The sequence below is a fragment of the Danio rerio genome, chromosome 7 (genome assembly GCF_049306965.1).
Source record: "Danio rerio strain Tuebingen ecotype United States chromosome 7, GRCz12tu, whole genome shotgun sequence".
Taxonomy (NCBI): Eukaryota; Metazoa; Chordata; class Actinopteri; order Cypriniformes; family Danionidae; genus Danio; species Danio rerio.
The window spans coordinates 32,185,001-32,205,475 of NC_133182.1; the positions used below are offsets into that span (position 1 = coordinate 32,185,001).

The window sequence follows — 20,475 nt, forward strand, 5'->3', positions numbered from 1 at the left end:
ATTAGGTTAACTTAATTAATTTGTGTTGACACAACATTTTATCTTTTTAATGTGGCTATTCTTATTTTTGTTTATAAATAAGATTATATTTATATATTTATGTTAGATAACACAGTTGTATGTCATGCATACAGTTTTTCATAATAATGAATTAAAGCGTACTTTATTCTTTAATTGCGCAACGTAACCGGTCATTTAGCGGGCGGCACAGTGGATAGTGCTGTTGGCTCACAGCAAGAAGGTCGCTGGTATGAGCCCAGGCTGGATCAGTTGGCATTTCTGTGTGGAGTTTGCATGTTCTCCCTGTGTTCGCGTGGGTTTCCTCCGGGTGCTTTGGTTTCCCCCACAGTCCAAAGACATGCGCTATAGGTGAATTGGGTAGGCTAAAAAATTGTCTGTAGTGTATGAGAGTAAGTATGAGTGTGTATGAATGTGTACGGGTGTTACCCAGTGATGGATTGTAGCTAAAAGGGTGTCCACTGTGTGAAATATATGCTGGATTAGTTGGCGGTTCATTCTATTGTGGAGACCCCTGATTTATAATTAGACTAAGCCGAAAAGAAAATGAATGTCAGTTGTCTCCTATCTTCCCATCACATTTTAACTGAAATAATGTTAAACAACATCTGTTTAATCATCTTCTTGTTGCAACAAAGGACCCAATGCCTATCAGAAAATGTTATTTTAAGGAAGCTTTATAGCGCTCATATTTTTGTCTCCAACTTTCAAATAACAGAACCTGAAGATATTCTATATCTGCAATTGTAAGCTCTGTATGTTGTAAGATTGAACTTGCCCAGACTGAACCAGTTCATCTCAGCACAATATACAGCAAGAACGTTTCTCTCCATGAGCTTTGCAGCTTTGTAGAGGAGCCTGTTTTTTTCCAGAAAGCACAATATCATCACACGTCCAGATCTGGAATAAGCCTCTGTTCATCCACCACTGTATTTGCGTCTTTGTTTATATGCTCTTGAAGCATGCAGAGTCTTATTCTTCTTGATGAGGAATTAGTTTCCTGATTGTTTTTGTGAAAAGCACTTCTTGCACCTCTGTTCATCATACTGAATGATGTACTTCATGACGACAAGAGAGTCAACACTTGAGATCTTAAGCCGGATTTCTTCAAGGCCCGCAAGGCCCCTGATCATACAGTATATATTGTATTAAGGCCTGTTTAGAGTAAACTATAAATATATTGATTATGATAGTTTGATAAAGTTGTTTTAAAAATCAACACCACTGTTGTTATCGATGAAAGCATCACTTTTTTTAAATGTCAACCGTGTAGCCAGATGATAAGGATACGTTTTACGCTCATCTTTTTTTAAACGCTTCGGCAATTGGAGAATTTTTAAAGCAGACGCAGCATTTATTTTTCATAAAACAAAAGTGTGTTTAACATTTGTACTTTCTGTAAAGGCTAGGGGTGTGATGAGATGATTACTCCACGAAACACGACACATGATTTTTTTTTTTTTTACTTTTTTTGAAATCCTCAAATCTATGAATGGAAAATAGTCTTTTATTTAACTGAAAAAAAATGCAGAACTATTTTATGTGCTTTTGCAAATAAACTTTTAATGAAAATTATTTTACTTCTATTTTAATTAAGCCAAAAAGGACATGCAAACACGGTAAAATTGATTAATTCATTTTCTTTTCGGCTTAGTTACTTTATTAATCTGGGGTCGCCACAGCGGAATGAACCGCCAACTGAGCCAGCCAAAGCTTGAACCAGCAACCTTCTTGCTGTGAGGCGAACGTACTACCCACTGCGCCACCGCGTCGTCACAAACTCTACCAACTGGACAAACTCTGAGCTACTGGATGCGAGTATGGACTGATAGGAGAGAGCTGTTTTAAGGAGAAAGTGAAGCACCCAGTTAAGTTTACATTATTTTGTACATTGGTTTCCACTTTAATGAAAATATATTCCTCGACTAATGTAAGCATTTAGAAGAAAACTGCGTGTTTTACTATAACTTTTAGCGCAAGAACGCCACCAGCTTTGGTCTACCCTCCTGTTGGTCCAGCACTGTCTAATGAGGGGATTTACATTCAGACTAATGCGATGATTAAAATGATACATGACTTCACGCTTTACTAAGTCATATCTATGTGGATTATGCCAAGACACATTCCATTTTCAAGTTGATCAACTCGATCTCTCAACATGTATGAAGGACGTTAAAACCTGCCATGTGAAAAACCGTGCCGATCTTAGTTTAATTTGAACACGAAATTATGTGAGCAGCTGTAGTAGTAAAAATGAAAGTACTTGCCCCATAACATCAGCACTGGACCTTGTTGAAACCATGGTTGAAACCCACACAGAGTGGACCAAAGCGCATTAAATGATTGATAAAAAAAAGGGGGAAAAAAAGAAAAATAGAATAAATATATTTTTATAGGTTAGACACACATCTGTTGCTTGTATTTGCACCAGCTCCACGTCCACAACTTCAGGCATTGGGCTAAATTAGGCTGTCTAGCCTCTGTATTCAGTCCTTTGCTTCCAGTGTATCTGTTCAGCTGAGGGATTGGAACCAACCCTGTGACGTCTGACACAACGATATTCCAAGATGCCAGAGACCTAGGTCTCAAAGCTATAGTAAAACATGACATTTCCTTCTAAATGGTTACATTAATCGAGTTTTTTTTATATACATTTGATTTTAAGGGACATTTTTTTTAAATGCTCCGAGATGAGCGTGGAGTGCTGTGAGCAGAGTGAGGAGTGGCCGTGGCCTGCAGAGCTGAGGAAAAAATGGTGAGCGAACAATTGTTGTCAGTTGGCTCACAAAATGAAACACAAACCGTAAGGAGACAAATTATTTTATAGTTTACAAATTTAAAATGCAAAGAAAAAAACAGTAAGTAATTGAATGTCCTGCTACATTTGTTATTCGTAATTTCATATACACATAACCACAATTTCTTATATTATCATAAAGATAATCATGTTTATATAATCACTAGAAATGAGCAGGACTTCTCTTCTCCTCAATCCCCGGGTTTGAATGCAGACGCAGTGGATAGCAGTGTGCTGTCTATTGCCATCTATTGCAACCATTAACCTTTTTTTTTACATTTATCCAGTTTTTCCCACAATTAAAGCTGACAGGTGCTAACGTTTTCTTAACTGATGCTCAACACACACAAATCTGTTTTTTTTTTTTTTTTTAAGTAGGAAATCAGTTTACAAAATAACATAAACTTGACTGACTGCTTCACTTCCATTCATTTGTTCATTAAGTTTTTTTTAACCGCCAACTTATCCAGCACGTTTTACGCAGCGGATGCCCTTCCAGCTGCAACCCATCACTGGGAAACACTCATACACTCTTTCACAGTCATATTCACACATACACTACAGACAATTTTTTTAGCCTACCCAATTCACCTGAATCGCATGTCTTCGGACTTGTGGGGGAAACCGGAGCACCCGGAGGAAACCCACACGAACGCGGGGAGAACATGCAAACTCCACACAGAAATGCCAACTGACCCAGCCGGGGCTCGACTCACCACCACGTCGCCTGCTTCTCTTCTACTTTAATGAAATTTGATGCCGCACAACGAATACATTTTTTTTTTTGTTTTTTCCAGATGGCATAAATGATGATGATGACGGGTGTGTGTGTGTCTTCAGGAGTTCACTGTGTGTGCATCTTCACTCAGAGGATATGTGTGTTTCTGTGGTGCTTAACGGACTGTAGGTGCAGAAAATAGTGTCAAACAGTCGTGTGTGTGTGTGTGTGTGTGTGTGTGTGTGTGTGTGTGTGTGTGTGGCTTATCCTGTCGAAAAAAAATGCTTCTAAAAGTCCTACACGATGGTAATAGGTTGATTATGGAGTTTACATGTCTTTACAGCTCTTCCATAATCCAATGGGAATAGGAATATATATAGTTTTAATTTGATTTGTGTTTATGACAGTAATGATTTTAAACAGTGCTATTCCATCGCATGGTTAATTTGTGTGGTGGCAGTTGTAGCAGCCTTTGCTTTTGGATGAGGTATCTTTTATCTTCGCTTTAAAAAATGGTTACGTCACACCCACCCAAGCTAACGAGTGAAACGCAACATCGAGGAAACCTGGTTGCCAGGTGTGTTCAAAGCACTTGATTTGCAGATCAAATCCCATCCTGCCTCCAATCTTCAGTGCTAAATTCATCCTCACGCTCCACCATAACATCCCAACTCACGAGACAACATTTCACCTCGACGAAATCTTGTCGCAAATTAGTCTCGCAAGATTTCATAGCCCAAGATCTCGTCATACCCCTAGAAAAGGCCCTGTCCCCTTCTGTAAAAGAGACGGGAACACCAGCTCATTTTTCATTTAAGGAAACACACAAAAACAACATATTTTTTGTTTTCATTGAAAAATTTTCATTCCCAGCATGGATTAATAAGTGACTCAGGCCCAGTGCTAAAAGATGCACAGCCCTGTGCCTTGTGTATTCAATATTTTTCTTTGATATAACCATTGTTTTAATAACATTACTGATCATCCAATGAATGCAGCGCTATCGCTTGCGCAGCAAAAAAATTTTTTTCTTATTTATTGTTTTTGTCTTGTTTCTAGTCCAATATCTAGAAACTCTTAAATCAAGAAATATCTTCTTGTTTTCAGAAATAACATGCCAAAATTAAGTTTTCCTTAAAGCAAGCTGCTTAATCATCCCATGTGTTAAGCAACATAATTTTGTGTTTTGGTTTTGACCTAAGAATATTTTGCTTACCCCATTGCCAGATTATTATGCTTTTTTAAGGAAAATTTTTATTATAATAATACAATAATAATAATAATTATATAATAAATTATTAATATAAATCATAATAAAATGTTAAAAAAGAAAATGGCATTTTGGCATTATTTCTTTAAACAAGTCAATAGTATTTGTTTGTCTAGAAAATGCTTCTTGATTTAATAATTTTAGATTGGACTTCAACTAGAAACAAGACAAAAACACTAAGAAAATAATTTTCCCTGCGTACCTGTTATATGTGAATTATATTTTCAACATGCAATTGAAAAACTACACTTCACAGAATCTGATGAACTTCATAATATTTTATTGATGACTACAAAAAAGACAAGTGGTGGTGAAGGGCAACTAGTACTGCCAAAAAGATTATTAATAATTAATAATCCCCTTAATGGAATTTTAGTCTATGATATTGAAAGACAAATTTAAATAGGACATACAGTAATATAAATGAATAATAATAAATAAGTCAATTAAAAAGAAAGAAGCAGGGTGGACCAAATTAGTGGTGGGCAACCCCCACAACCCCTAACAAAAAAAAAATCATGAAAACTATACAGATGCATCCATCTGTGACTTGTATTACATCTTGAAAAATAGATCCCTTCCTGTAACTAAACCTCTCCTCTGGCTCTATAATTTTAGGTGCGTTTCCAGCCAGTGCGTTGTATGCCCGGCGTGATCGCCTGCAGCGGCCCTCACATGTTGCCACCAAAACCTTCCAGGCCTTGCGGATATTTGTGAATGATGAGCTGAACGAGCTTCATGCTGGCCTGCGTGTGGCCCAGACTCTGCTCCGTCCCAAAGGCCGACTCTGTGTTCTCACCTTCCACTCCCTGGAGGACCGTCTGACCAAACGCTTCCTCCGCGGAGAGGACCTGGCCGCTCCACCACGCCGCAGCCTTCGCCAGCATGCCAGAGCCAGGCCAGCAGGTCAGGAGGAGGAGTTTGAAGAGGAGGAAGAGGGTGACGAAGGAGGGAATAGTGTGCATTGGGTCAGTCTGAAGAAAGTGATAAAGCCAAGTGAAGAGGAGGTGCAGGAGAACCCAAGAGCTCGATCTGCCAAACTCAGAACAGCAGTGAGACAATAGAGGACCATGCAAAGACTCTGAAATGCTTTTTTTTTTACTGATTGCTAATTTAACTTTTTCATGTGTGGTTGGGCTCAGATCAGGGTGATTCATTTTGAAATAGTACAAAATAAACAATAGAAGAGCAGAATTTGTTTTTCTGATTTGTTGATGAAAATGTTGGTGGCGTAGGCTTGAATTCTGGATGCATTTCATGTACTCAATGTTCAGTTCATGAACACTTTACATATCTGGCTGAGGGGTGGCTTTGCTAATTTTTCCTTATTATATTTCATGTTTTGATTTCATGTTTTGTATTAGCTTTATTAAGTTATTTTCGATTATTTTTCTCTGTTGTTTTTTCAGATGTTGCTTCGGTTTATTTTTTGTTTCTCTATTTTTTGTAGATGTGTATTATTTTATTTAACTACAGTCATTACAGTCTGGTGATTCTGCTAAAATATAAATTAATTATAAAGTGAAAATTATTTTGGTTCATTCAGATATATGTTAATGGAAAACAATAAATATTTAAAAAATTATTTGTAATAATATTTTTTTATTTTGATTTCATATTAAAGCTGAACTAAAAGAAACAAAAGCTATATAATAAAGAATATATAAACTGTTAAATAACAAAAATAAAATTCCAGCAGAATTAATAAAGGATATTAAAACTAGTTAGTAATTAACCAGTTAACCTTAAACATGTACCATTTGTGGGACTTATATTTATTATTATTCTGACTCAATAGCATGCTGGTTGAACTGATTAATCAACCCAGTTAACACATTAAGATCAATTTGACCAATAATGAGTTTTAAGTTACACTGCAATATGATGTGAAAAATACAAATAGAACCAACCACAATGTGCACAGGTAACTACTTTTATTTTTTGAAATGGTGTTTGTGTTTGGTAACATGTCATGAAGGCACTCGAAAGGTTAATATTGTTTATTCTCATGGGACTGGATCTTGATAGATGCCAGTTATGCCATATTTGGCTGAAGTTCCTGTCCATCATTTAGATTTACTCTAAACATCAGCTTTTATGAACTCCTAGACTGTTGGTCAGATTATGTTCAGACCATGCTGACCAAACATCATCTAAAGCTTTTTGATATCTCAAACTGTTTTGGTATGACTCATCATCAAAATTGTGTGCCAAAATTAAAGGCTGAATTTCTGCATTGCTTTGGCATATTGGCAGTACACTTTGTGTGCGTCTCCCCTAGTAGACCATACCACATAATTTTAGGAGCAGAGTCAAAAGTGATACATTTGGGCCAATTAAGAAAACACATGGCAACGCGGTGACACAGTAGGTAGTGCTGTTGCCTCACAGCAAGAAGGTTGCTGGTTCGAGCTTCGGCTGGGTCAGTTGGCGTTTCTGAGTGGAGTTTTCATGTTCTCCCTCTGTTTGAGTTGGTTTCCTCCGGGTGCTCTGGTTTCCCCCATAGTCCAAAGACATGCGCTATAGGAGAATTGAATAATCTAATTTGGCTGTAATGTATGTGTGTGAATGAGTGTGTATGGTTGTTTCCCAGTGCAGCTGCCTGGAAGGGTATCCACTGTGTAAAACATACTATATAAGTTGGCGGTTCATTACACTGTGGCGACCCCAGATAAATAAAGGGACTAAGCTGAAGCAAAATGAATGAATGAATAAACCATTTCACTTACAAATATTCCATTAATTACTTTTGATTTAACATTAACACTGAACTGCTACATACTGCAATACTATAGTCACACCACAGCAAGGCTCTCCCACGTATCCTCCTAACTGCACTTATGCACTTGACTAGAAATGTATATTTTTACCAACGTTATCACACTGATAACGTTTCTTCCGTTGCCTTCTTTTTAGGAAAATGGCTCATTTTGCAACTCCCCTAAACAATTAAGTTTTACCATTTTCAATCCAATCAGCTGATATCCGAATCTGGCGGGAGCCCTTTTAGCTTAGGCCCTGTTTACACAGCCAGTTACTTAAATGTGACCCAAGTCAGATTTTTTGCTCATATGTGACACAGATCCGATCTGTTCTAACCGTGTAAACACGAAAAATAACGAATGCATTCAGATATTCAGAGATCGGTTTCAGGCCTCTTTCATATGTGGAAATAAATCAGATATAAATCGCATATGTGACAATGCAACTGTCATGTAAACAGGCAGATCGGATTTATTGAGGCATTCCGTTCTGTACATCATTAAACTTGCTACAATGTGGTGCTTCTCCGCAGTTTAATGACAGAAATGGAGATGCCGACGCGGTAAACAACATCAGAGGAAACACAGAGGAGGAAAGTGGTCAAGCTCCACAATTTGCTCCCACCAGACCTGAGATCTCTCTCGTACCCACAAATTCCTCTGAATTGTGGAGGACATCATAAAGCATTTAAACCATAAGCGCAAGCTGCGATGACGACCCTTTCCCACCTCCGCCTCGAAATCATTTTAAAGTTGGGCGAACTTCGTGTTGTAACTTTAGCTTTTCATCGCTATTAATACACTATTATACACTATTAATTAATGCACTGCGGGCTAAACATAGAACAACTTTATTCATTCTAACACCAGTGCCTCACAGGTAAAGGCTACATCTTCAACTACACACACACATCAGGGTTATACCATTACATAAACTGCGAGTGGTTAAATCTGGACTAAACCATTCACTGCTTTTACTACACTTTGCATATTTCGCAGAGCTAAAAACAAGACAATTCCATGGTGGCTAGTGTGGCACAGATGCTAGAACCCACCTTTATGCGTGCTTGACATCGTAAATTGTATTGTAGTGTAAACGCATGAATTGGATATGGGTCACAATGTAAACAACGTGTAAACAGACAGGCAGGCAAATCAGATATAGGCAACAAATCGCAATTGGGCATCAAGACCTGACAGTGTAAATGCCTTAGATTAGCATAAATCATTGAATCAGATTAGACCATTAGCATCTCCCTTAATAATTTTGATAAGAATCCAATTAATTATAATTAAAATGTAATTAGCTGTATTGCATCATAAGGTCGAAAAACAAATGAAAAGTTGCTATTTTCTAGGCTGATTTGGCTATTATACTCTCATTCTTGCATAATAATCAAGGAACCTTGCTACCGCACCATGGCTTCAAGAGTACAATGATATTACGCAGCACCTGAAAATAGTCCCCAGCTAGGTAACTAGGTAACAGTGCTACATAAAATCATCAAAAAACTGTAAAATGAGCCAAAATCTTCAAAAAAAGGGGATTGTTTCTTTTTACTTGGGACTATTTGAGCTCTTTTAACCACCTTAGATACATCAATAGGCTACTAATGACTCTATTTATGATTTGTCAGCCATTTATACTGTAGTCATCTTCAGTTACTCGTCATTGTAGTTGATCTGATGATCTCTGCCATGCTTAATTTCAACTTGCAGCTACATTTTTCGAAGTTTCAAAGTCAAACAACAAAGTAGTTTTCAATGAGTATAACTACCATACATTGTGTCCATCTTGTACCTTAGTTGCCCTCTTCCCATCACACTAATAAACAGACCATACCACATTACTGGCTCCGTAACTTCACATCAAAGCCAAATTCAAGATCACTTCACACCTGGGTTCAACTCAACTCTCACCTTCCCCTGACTCATGCCTGCTGCATTCATGAAGTCCAGCGGCCTCCCGTCGGCTTTCTATTAGCAGCCTGAATAAGAGAATCATCAGCCGTAACACAGAGCAATCTTCACCCTGACAGGAGAATTTCAAGACAGACATGCATCTCATATGTAATCGACTGGAAAAAGTTTGACACAGTGGATGTGTACTCATCAGTGTTGGGTACGGTCATAGACGAGCGTAGAGCCCACATGTAAGTTGGAAATGCAGCATGTGAGAGAGAGAGAGAGAGATTGCGTCTGTATGCGGCGGCCGCTCTAGTAGGAGTGAGTCACACACCTGCAGGACTCGGGTGGGATTGAGCTGTGTTTGTGTAATGTGCTCCGGCCGCTCCACGTCTCCTTCACATGCATGTACGACAACACCTCAGCAGCGGGATCAAAATATTTCCTCTGAGCTCACGGCCCCTCATTTTTAACACCTCATTATAGCCTTTCACTCTGAATGACAAATGCATGTAGCCATTTAGCCTTAAATTAAAACAAACTGTTCTGTCAGCTGTTACGTTTCGTTAAATAGTATGAAAACGAAGGTCTTTTCAAGTTTGCTGTTGATAAAGGGATGCTTAATATATGTTTGCTTATGATTAATATGTTATATTGAATTAAACCTTTAAATATTTATTTTTTAATATTACTTGTTTAGCTGTGTTAGTGTTAATGACAATAATACTTGATCAATTCCAATTTATAGAATTAAAGTTCATTCATTCATTCATTTTTCTTCAGCTTAGTCCCTTTGTTAATCACAGCAGAATGAACCGCCAATTTATCCATCATATAATATCCAATAAATCTGCAGCATATATCCAGCAGATGGCCTTCCAGCTGCAACCCAGTACTGGGAAACCTCCATACACACTCATTCACACCCATACACTATGGATAATTTAGCATATTCAGTTCACCTATATCGTGTGTCTTTGGATTTTGGGGGAAACCAGAGCATCTAGAGGAAACCCACGTGAACACAGGGAGAACATGCAAACTCCACACAGAAATGCCAACTGACCCTGCAGAGGCACGAACCAGTGACCTTCTTGCTGTAAGGTAACAGTGCTACCCACTGAGCCATCATGTCGCCCAATATTATTAAAGTTAAAAGTTAAAACAAAGTAATGTTTAAGAGCTGTTCAAACTTGAATTAACAACACACAGTTTTATTTTTAGTAACTTTTAAGGGGTAGTTCACACAAAAATGAAAATGTACACACTATTTACGTATAGCCTTGAGTAGTTTCAAACCTTTATTAGTTTATTTCTTCTTCCTCACATATTTTGAAGGAAGAAAAAATCCTGTGACCATTTACTTCCATTCATTCATTCATTCATTCATTTTCTTGTCGGCTTAATCCCTTTATTAATCTGGGGTCGCCACAGCGGAATGAACCGCCAATTTATCCAGCAAGTTTTTACGCAGCGGATGCCCTTCCAGCCGCAACCCATCTCTGGAAAACATCCACACACTCTCATACACTATGGACAATTTAGCTTACCCAATTCACCTGTACCACATGTCTTTGGACTGTGGGGGAAACCGGAGCACCCTGAGGAAACCCACGCGAAGGCAGGGAGAACATGCAAACTACACACAGAAACGCCAACTGAGCCGAGGTTCGAACCAGAACCCAGCGACCTTCTCGCTGTGAGGCGACAACACTACCTACTGCGCCACTGCCTCGCAAATATATTGCCTACTATGGAAGTCAATGGTTACAGGTTTCTAGCATTCTTTGAAACATCTTCATTTTTGTGCTCAACACAAGAGAGAAACTCAAAAAGCTTTGGAACTTGTAAAAAGCATTAGTAAATGAACATAATTTTCATTTTTGGGTGAACTATCCCTTTAACAAAGATGAATACTTTAACAATTATATTGTTGATCTAAATGTATGGGTTAATGTTAGCTAATTGGACCTTATTAAGTGGTAATGAATAGAATACTTTATTAAAATGTAGTCTGCTACTGATTATAGATTACATGATGGACAATGCAGTCAGTAACATAATCTAGATTACTTTCTTTAGGTAATGTGTACTGACCACTTTTGCTTTACTTTATTCAGACACATGGATTGTACATGAATTTATCAGGTACTATTCTGCAAAAGCAATTTTTGGCTTAGTGGTTAGCACTGTAGCGTATAACAAAAAGGTCTCTGGTTGGAGTCCCAATTGAGTCAGTTAGCGTTTCTGTGTGAAGTTTGCATGTTCTCCCCATGTAGCGGGTGTTTCCTCCAAGTGCTCCGGTTTCCCCCACAAGTCTAGAGACATGTGATATATATCCAAATTACAATGTAATTATATATTTACTGTATGTATCTATCAGGTTACCATTTCATGCCCATAGCCAGGGGGGTAGGGGGGGTTCGGGGGACTCGAAAGACCCACCCTCAATGACAACGGTGCAGAATTTGTCTCATTCATAAGCTCATTTGTCCTATTTTGACTGCCATCACTAATTGGGAAATAACCCATCGATGGCTTTTGTGACTACAGCTAATCAGTTGTGATCAATGCAAACTATTGTTTTTCATGAGTCCAACATTCAGCAGTGCAAGAAAACGGATAATCTGATGTAAGAGAAGTCATCTTTCACTATTGACTTACTGTATTTTTTTTAAATAGAGAAAACATTTTACAAGTAACTCTTATTGTAAGTCGTGAAACTTATTCTTTAAATAAAAAAATTACCAATAAAATTGTGTAAAGCACCAAAAGCGTCCTGTAATAACCTGTATTAAAATGAATTTAAATATGAAATTGGCTAATGTTATTATAGATAAATATTCTAATTCAAATTTTTTAAGAGATGCTAGAAAAATCATGAAGTTCTATATTATTATAATTGTTTTATTTTTTTATTATTCAAACAAATCCTGACAGAAAATTCTGAGGAAAGTTAAATGTTCTGGCCAGTTTGTTATTTGCCTAATAAACAGCAATAGGCTACAGTTTTTACTTAAAAACTTTAACAGATTTCTGTTGTTTTCTAATGATATATGATGTAATAAATTTGTATTTTTAAAATATTTATTTATTTCATGTTTCTTTATTCTAAATCTTTAGGAAATATTTTGGAACATCAAAAAGTGTGGTTATGATGACCATCCAGCAAGCAAATCCAGCTAAAAGTAGTGCTTAAAATGTCACTTAAATGCAGTTTTAAAATCTTATAATTAAATTCAAATTAATTAAAAGGTCAACTTTTTGATAAAAAAAAAAAGAACCACCCCTTTCAGCAAGCTGGCTATGGGCTTCCATTGTGATTATGTTTTTATACTATAACAGACATGTTTAATGTGTAAAATAAAGTTTTAATTATAATAGTATTATGATTTTTTATTTATATTTAGAAAGTAGATAAATGCATGCAATTATTAATCCCTGGCTTTTATATACTTTACATTGGTCATTGCCAAAGATGCCATATGATTTCTCAAAACTTACACTAATCAATTAATAATAATTATTATTTCCCCTGAAAATAATGGCAAGTGGAGGTTTGAAATGCAGAGACTGCAGCCAGTGCTGCCTCCAACTGGTCAAGATTTATAGGCTCAAAACAAATCCTCAAGCAAAATAAAGGCTGCTCTCTTCTGTTCTCACTAAATGAAGAGAAAAAGAGACGATATGAAAGAGCTTTTTGAATTAGTTTGGATTGGTCAGCCTGGCATGAATCAGCAGAGTCTTTAAATACTTTGTGACTCAAGCACGTCAAAGTTTTTTTCTCTTTTTGATAAATTGCATCTGCTTCTCTCACTCTCTCCTAAATGTCTACCTCTCCTTCACGATCTTATTCCGTCAGCTCTAAATATACACCTCCCTGTGGTTACTGTGGAAACTAAACGGCACATGTAACATAGAAGTTAATGGTGTTTAAGCGTGTTTGCTGTTCTAATAATGGTGTGATCATTCGGAGCCTCTGCTCTCTCTCTCTCTCTCTTTCTCTCGGACACCTTTTCCACCCTCTCCAGTCCTGCTGACGTCACAGTCAATCTCACAAGCTGCCTGCATACTAATATGTGTCAACTGTGAAGCCTTGATCCTGCTGGGAGATGAGAGTTGGAAAGATTTTATGTGATGAGAGAGAGAACGAGAACGAGAGATTGAAGATTGCGGCACACACAGTAATTCTGATTACTCACAGCCAAATTAATTTGTTCGCCATTATATCATCGACAGCGTGTCGTTTGGATGGACAAATGTCTCAGATATGAAGTCGCATAAACTGATTTTTCTTTCAGCCACCAGTCAGGTTACATAAAGTAAATTCTGTAAATGGAAACTCACATCATGAGTTGCTCACAGGACTTTTGCTCATCTTTGGAATGTAAATGATGATATTTTAATCAAATCTGAGACACTTCTGGTCCTCCATTTTAAGTCTGTTCACAAAAAGCCTCAATTAAATCATTCACAAATAGATCAGGAAATCTGTTATGTATTAAACATTCTTCTGGGCCCGGTTTTTCAAAAGTAATCCACTAGGATTTTGGATAAGGGATTGGATCAAATCTTGAAAATGGGTTTTTCAAAAGTAAAAATGGATTACATAATTGGATTAGATCATGTAATCCAATCTTGGTTTTGATCCGGATCAAACCTTTAGTTTAGGTTTTTTAGACCATTTTTTTTAGGATTTGAATCACTTGGATCCAAAAAATCTGGATTAAACTGATCCCATCAGAAGGGTGGATTCAGCGTGAATTTCATGCCCAAAATATAAAAAATGTATCAAATAATACCATATTAGGATCATGCAGTATCTTACAAGATATCCTATTTATTTATAAGGTTTTAATTTTATTTGTTCATTCATCAGGTCACAGTGATTAGGTAGACTTTATTGTAATTCAGCCTTTCAGTACAGGTCTACAGCAAAGCAAAAACAGCTTTCAAAATTGACCAAAAACAATACATTTTATTACATCACTAAATAATATATATATATATATTCATCACAATGAAAAATATTTTTCTTTTTAGAATATTTATTAGTGATGCAAACAATGATTACAAGATTACCAAAAAAAAAAAAAAAAGGCAAAGCATGGCGATGACTGATCACTTTCAATTCTCAACAATTGCAAAAAGAGACTGAAAGGGCAGAAGCACAGCTTCCTCTGGCAGAGGAACAAGTGACTTTGACCAAACTGGTCAAACCAAGGCCAGACATGAGATCGCCTCCTAAAGTGTATGCTCAGCTGGACAAGCTGGTCTCTCCAAATCAGATGAGGTCTGAAAGTCTGAAACTATTGTGGAGGTTTTGACATTAAGTCTTTTTTTTATTCGGTACATCTATATTTGAAACTTGAATAAACATCCTCAATGTACAGTGTTTGTGTTGTAGCTCTCAGATGAGCGGACTGCTGAAAGAGGATGGGGTGGGGTTTTTCTTTTTTTTTTTCTTCTTCTTCTTTTTTAAATGTGTGTGTTTTTATTTCAAATTAAAAATAACGTTATATTGACCCCACACTGGCTATTCTACATGTTGCTCTTTACATATTTATGGTTCTACATTGTGATTTCCTATCTTGTTTGAGCACTGGTTTAGTGATCCTGAAAAGTTCCTATCCGGATCAGATTGATCCAATCCGATGTTGCTTTGAAAAACTGGCTCAAAAAGTAAGCTGGATTATGTGATCACGAATCGCAAAAACATGATTACTAAATCTGGATCAATTTTATCCAGATTAAACCTTTTGAAAAAAATGGGCCTTGAAGAGACTTAATAGTTTTACATGGCTTAAATTTGCTTTCATGTCCATTTGGTATCATTAGCTGATACGCTATTGATTAGCTGTAATGGTTAAGTGGGATGACACGGTGGCTCAGTGGTTAGCACTGTCACCTCACAGCAAGAAGGTTGCTGGTTCAAGTCTCGGCTGGGTCAGTTGGCATTTCTAGGGTTTGCATGCTCTCCCACTGGTCACGTGGGTTTCCTCTGGGTGCTCCGGTGTCCCCCACAGTCCAAAGGCATGTCATATAGGTTAATTGAATAAACTAAATTGGCTGTAGTGTATGTGTGTGAATGTGATAGTGTGTGGGTGTTTCCCAGTACTGGGTTGCAGCTGAAGGGCATTTACTGTGTAAAACATATGCTGGATAAGTGTGTTGTTCATTCCACTGTGCTAAAACCTGATAAATAAAGGAACTAAGAAAAATAAACGAATGATGGTTAAATGGTTCAATATTTGGTGTCTTTAAAATTTGTAGTCAATAATTCCACAATTTGACAGCAATGCAAATAAAAACTTGATCCTCTCCATGTCATCAAGTTATTTCAAAGTGGTCTCTGTCAAAACAGAAAACACATACTCAAATGAACTCAAATGTTGATTTCCTTACTTTTTGAACATTTATTCATTCAGATTAATATTGACTGGACTTTGCTTTGATGAATTTGTCATTTTCTTTTAACATATCAGCCTTTAAAAGCAAACCTCAGTCAAAAAAATGAAAGTTTCCTTACCATTTACTGACTCTCAAGTGGTGCACTTACAATTTCTAGTTCAAGATGTAGATTTTTATTTCAGTAGAACAATAAAGTGATAGTTCACCCCAAAATGAAAGTTAACTCACTCTAAAGAGGTTCCAAAACTCTGTTGAACCAAAAAGAAGGTATTTTGAAGGAAGCTGAAAATCCTAGTAGGAAAAACAAATAACATGGAAGTCAATGGCTACATTTTTTCAAAATATATTCTTTTGTGTACAACAGAAGAAAGAAAGTCAGACATGTTTGTAACAAGTGAAGATGGGTGAGTAAAACATGACAGAATTTTCAGTTTTGGGTGGACTGTGCCTTTAAGATCATTTAGATGAAATCAAAGAGCTATCTCATCCTCCACAGACAGCATTGGCCCATGGATGTTCAACAATAACAACAACATCAAAAAAACAACTTAGGCTCATTCTGATAATGTAGCCCTACTGTACATACATTTCTGGAAAATTTCAGGAAAGTTGGTGAGCGGGTCAATTGGTGCTTTTGAAAACACTATTGGTTGGGTTAAGGGGAGAAGGAGGGTGGGTCAGTCAGTCAGTCAGTCAGTCAGTCAGGTGACAGAAGCATCTGGTCTATTAATGCGAGAACAGCAGGTGCGAATGGCACTTGTGAGAGCCATTTGAGATCTGAAAAAGCATAAACAGCTGCCTCTGGTGTATTTGCAAGAACAAAAACTGCAAAAAACATACCTCCTGGGATGTATTTGGCACCCTCCCGAAATATATATAGTGGTATGTTTTCAGAATGAGCCTGCGTTGACAAAAAGCATTCCATGTGACTTCATAGGTTCAACAACACTTTTGTGCTGCAAACAACAACATTAAAAACAACATTAAACAATCATCCGCATCATATTATTGTGCGCGTTTACTATGAGAACTATGACGTTTGCGTGTACAGCTGACACTAGTAACAGTTTGGCGTATTCCTTCATAGTAAAGACACATCTGACCTGAATTTTAGTGATTAGTCATTTAAGGTTTTCTTTGCAATACTCATTTTCAAGTACACTTTACACTCTTATTTTGTTAGGTTTATAAAAATATATAAGCAAATAACAGTGTAACGGAGGCCAGCTAATGAAGCGCTATGTAGGTAAACCTCACCCCACAGATGCTAGAGGCCATGATCTTTAGCCTCCTTGTTAGAGCAACCGACTCCCATACAAAGAATCGCCGGTTCAATCCCAGCTCAGAATGGGTTAAGTGCAGTAGGACCGATGGGTTACTTGTGGGGGCTCGTCCGGGATGGGAGTGAGGTTTAGGGGGGTGAGTGTAACGGAGTTACAGCTAACGAAGAGCTATGTAGGTAAACCTTACTCCACAGATGCTAGAGACCATAATCTTTAGCCTCCTTGTTAGAGCAACTGACTCCCATACAAAGTATCGCCGGTTAAATCCCAGCACAGAGCAGGTTGGGTGAAGTAGGACTGATGGTTTACAATGCTAATGTACTTTATTGGTTCTCATACATCAAGCAAGCATGATATTAAGCTTTTGTGAATGCTGTAAACACTGATGTGTATGTGTAAATAAAAAAAGACATGTAATACATTAAATCTGTTTATCATGTCTAGTCAGATAACTTAGACTAATACAACTTATGGATTTATTTATTTTTTCTTTGTACAAACAAGCTGCAGCATTAGAGTTATGCTTCATCCTCTCACATTTGATTTAAATGATCTTCATTTGTGGACCGAGGATGAACTAACTTGCAGGATTGGAATGACAGGATTGAGTAAGTTCTGGTTCGAGCAAACTCTTCAAGTTATATTCGGGGTGCTGAGTGAAGTAATTTAAACTAGCCTTCAAGGGTGGTGTCACATTAGAGGTCACGTGCATTCCAATTTTTCACTTACACAGTATTGCAAAAACAAAAGCAAGCAGTTTGTGAACTGTGATGGATCTCTCGCTGGGAGAAAGCGAGCTAAAGAGGATTTCTTGGCTTTGGTGTCAGTTTATTTCAAGCTGACCCTTCTGGCTGTGGTGTGCGTTGGCAGCGCTGATGCAGTCACATGAACATGTAGCATCATTCACTTCACAAAACTTTTCCTTCAGATATCCGAGGCATCCGTGACTTCACTTTTAGTCTGTTAGAGAGGGAGCGCAGTGGGCACTCAGAACACACAAGTAGATGTTGACTTCTGCCATTCAAATAGCAGCAGCAGCACCAGAGCAAGTGTGCACTGACAAAGAGGACTACACATATTATTGAGAAAAAATGGAGATAAAGACGAAGGATTCTTTAGGCAAATGATTACTCGATTAAAGATACTAGAAAGTAGCTATAACATTTAATTAGAAACCTTTTGGCTCTATTTTCTGAAGGTTATGTCAGATGTTTGGCTATTAGTGGAGACACATAACACATATAAAGTATTATTCATTCATTCATTCATTGATTTTCTTTTTGGCTTAGTCCATTTGTGAAATGAACAGCCAACCTATCCAGCATATGTTTTACGCAGCAGATACCCTTCCAGCTGCAACCCATTACTGGGAAAAACCCATACACTCACATTCACACACATACACTACGGAAAATTTAGCTTACACAATTCACCTATAGCGCATGTCTTTTGGACTTGTGGGGGGAAACAGAGCTCCACACATAAATGACAACTGACCCAGCCGGGGGCTCAAACCAGCGAACTTCTTGCTGTGATGGGACAGCGCAACACATGCCCTTTGACTGTACTGCTATAAATAAATAAATAAATTAATTAATTAATTAATTTATTTATTTGTTTACTTATTTTATTAAGCATACATATGAAAAAATACATACACATACATACAACTTTTAATGAAAGTACACAAAAAAAATGTACTTTTGATGCATGATCAAACTACTTATTTAAAATGAGTTGTAACAACACAATACTTAAGATTTTTTATTTTTAGATTAGGACAACCTAATTGTTTATGTTCAATATGCTTATATTTGTAAAAACAAATAAGTTAACTTAATCGATTTGTGTTGGAATAACATGAAGGAATTGAGTGGACCCCAGCATTTTTCTTTTACAGTGTATGAAAGTAAAAGCATCAATTTTCAATTTGGAATATATGTCATCAGCAGTGCCAAGAAGAGTATACGGAATAATTTTGGTATTTTGGGAGTATAGTAACTAAAACATAAAGCATGAGATAAAAAACTATAACTTTTTATGTTTTATTTAAAGTTTATAATGCAAATCCAGGTAGATCCAGACAGAAAATATTGCTTTACTAACTGTATTACAAACAAATCATATAAACATTTGTGTTGGTTTATAAAATCACTGAAATTAAAATAAAAATATTACACACACATTTACATGAGTAAATAAATAATTTAATTAATGATGGGCAAAATAATCTGCAAATTTCTGCATGTGCAGATTCTATGTGGGCCTAGTCATCAGTGGTTTGACTATAAATTCCATAGATATATGTCATGATTTTTCCTGCAATAAATATTTCTAACAAAGCCGTTGAATTGAAATTGTACCAGATTTAGTTAAAAAAAAATCAAACATATAAAAGGAAAAAAAAATTGTGTTATAACAAGGGAATGACATAGGGAGAACGTAGTACACCACTGAAACATATTTAATAATTTGTATAAAACACCTCTTTTTTGGTAATGACAGCTTCAAGATGCCTCTTAGAGACTGGATTTGCATGCATTGCTCAGGTGTCATTTTTTTCCTCCAGACTTCAAAAATTCAAAAAATCTGTGTGGTTCTGTTAGGCTTGTCTACATGAATTTTGATCTTAAATCCTTATTTTCTATTCAAGTCAAGTCAGGTGACTGGTTGGGCCATTCCAGCAGCTTTATGTTCTTTTAGAGTTTACCAGTTGAGAGTTTACTCGGCTGTGTTTGGGATCATTGTCATGCTGAAATGTCCACCTCATCTTCATCATCCAGTAATCAGATTTCACTACTGAGAGATTTCAGCTGCTGTCTGGGCTTTCCATGACTTTTACACCTTCCTTTCTTCATGTGTTTAACACCTTTTCCCCTGTGTTATCTTATTTTATTACATAACTATCTAAATTCTAAACAGATTATTTTAGTTTTCTTATGTATTAATTACTTTGACTATAACTGACATCTGGTGAAAATTTTCAAATTCACAGCACCTTTAGAAATATATTTATAGAGAATAGGGTGACGTGTTTCAATACCTAGAAGCATATGGTTTCCGTAAATAGGTATGTGAAAATCTCCTTAACTGTACTGTTATCACCTCATTCATCGAGGGTATTACGCATGCTGCAATCTCTCCTCTGTTTTCTCTCCCCATCACACACTCGTCCAGCTGCTTTTGACTACAAACAGCTTCTATTCACAGATCTTCCTCCCAGCCCAAAGCAATCTGCCTGTGTGCAGTCACGGCTGGATGAGCCACACGCTCAAGAGGATGTGAAGGAGCGCATACAGATACACCCTCCG

General features: G+C 37.0%; 1 protein-coding gene across 15 annotated transcripts in view; it reads left to right on the top strand.

Annotated features, from left to right (window-relative positions):
- mettl15 (methyltransferase 15, mitochondrial 12S rRNA N4-cytidine) overlaps positions 1–20,475 on the top strand; it is a 308,904-nt gene that overhangs the window by 116,640 nt on the left and 171,789 nt on the right. For 6 of the 15 annotated variants that reach the window (XM_073906748.1, XM_073906761.1, NM_001327907.1 and 3 more), the window contains one exon: positions 5,422–5,997. The exons of the other annotated variants lie outside the window; for them this stretch is intronic. In XM_073906748.1, the coding sequence (XP_073762849.1) occupies positions 5,422–5,867 (446 nt within the window). In that variant the 3' untranslated portion in view covers positions 5,868–5,997. Of the gene's footprint in view, positions 1–5,421; positions 5,998–20,475 lie in introns of those variants that run through there. 15 annotated transcript variants of the gene reach the window in all.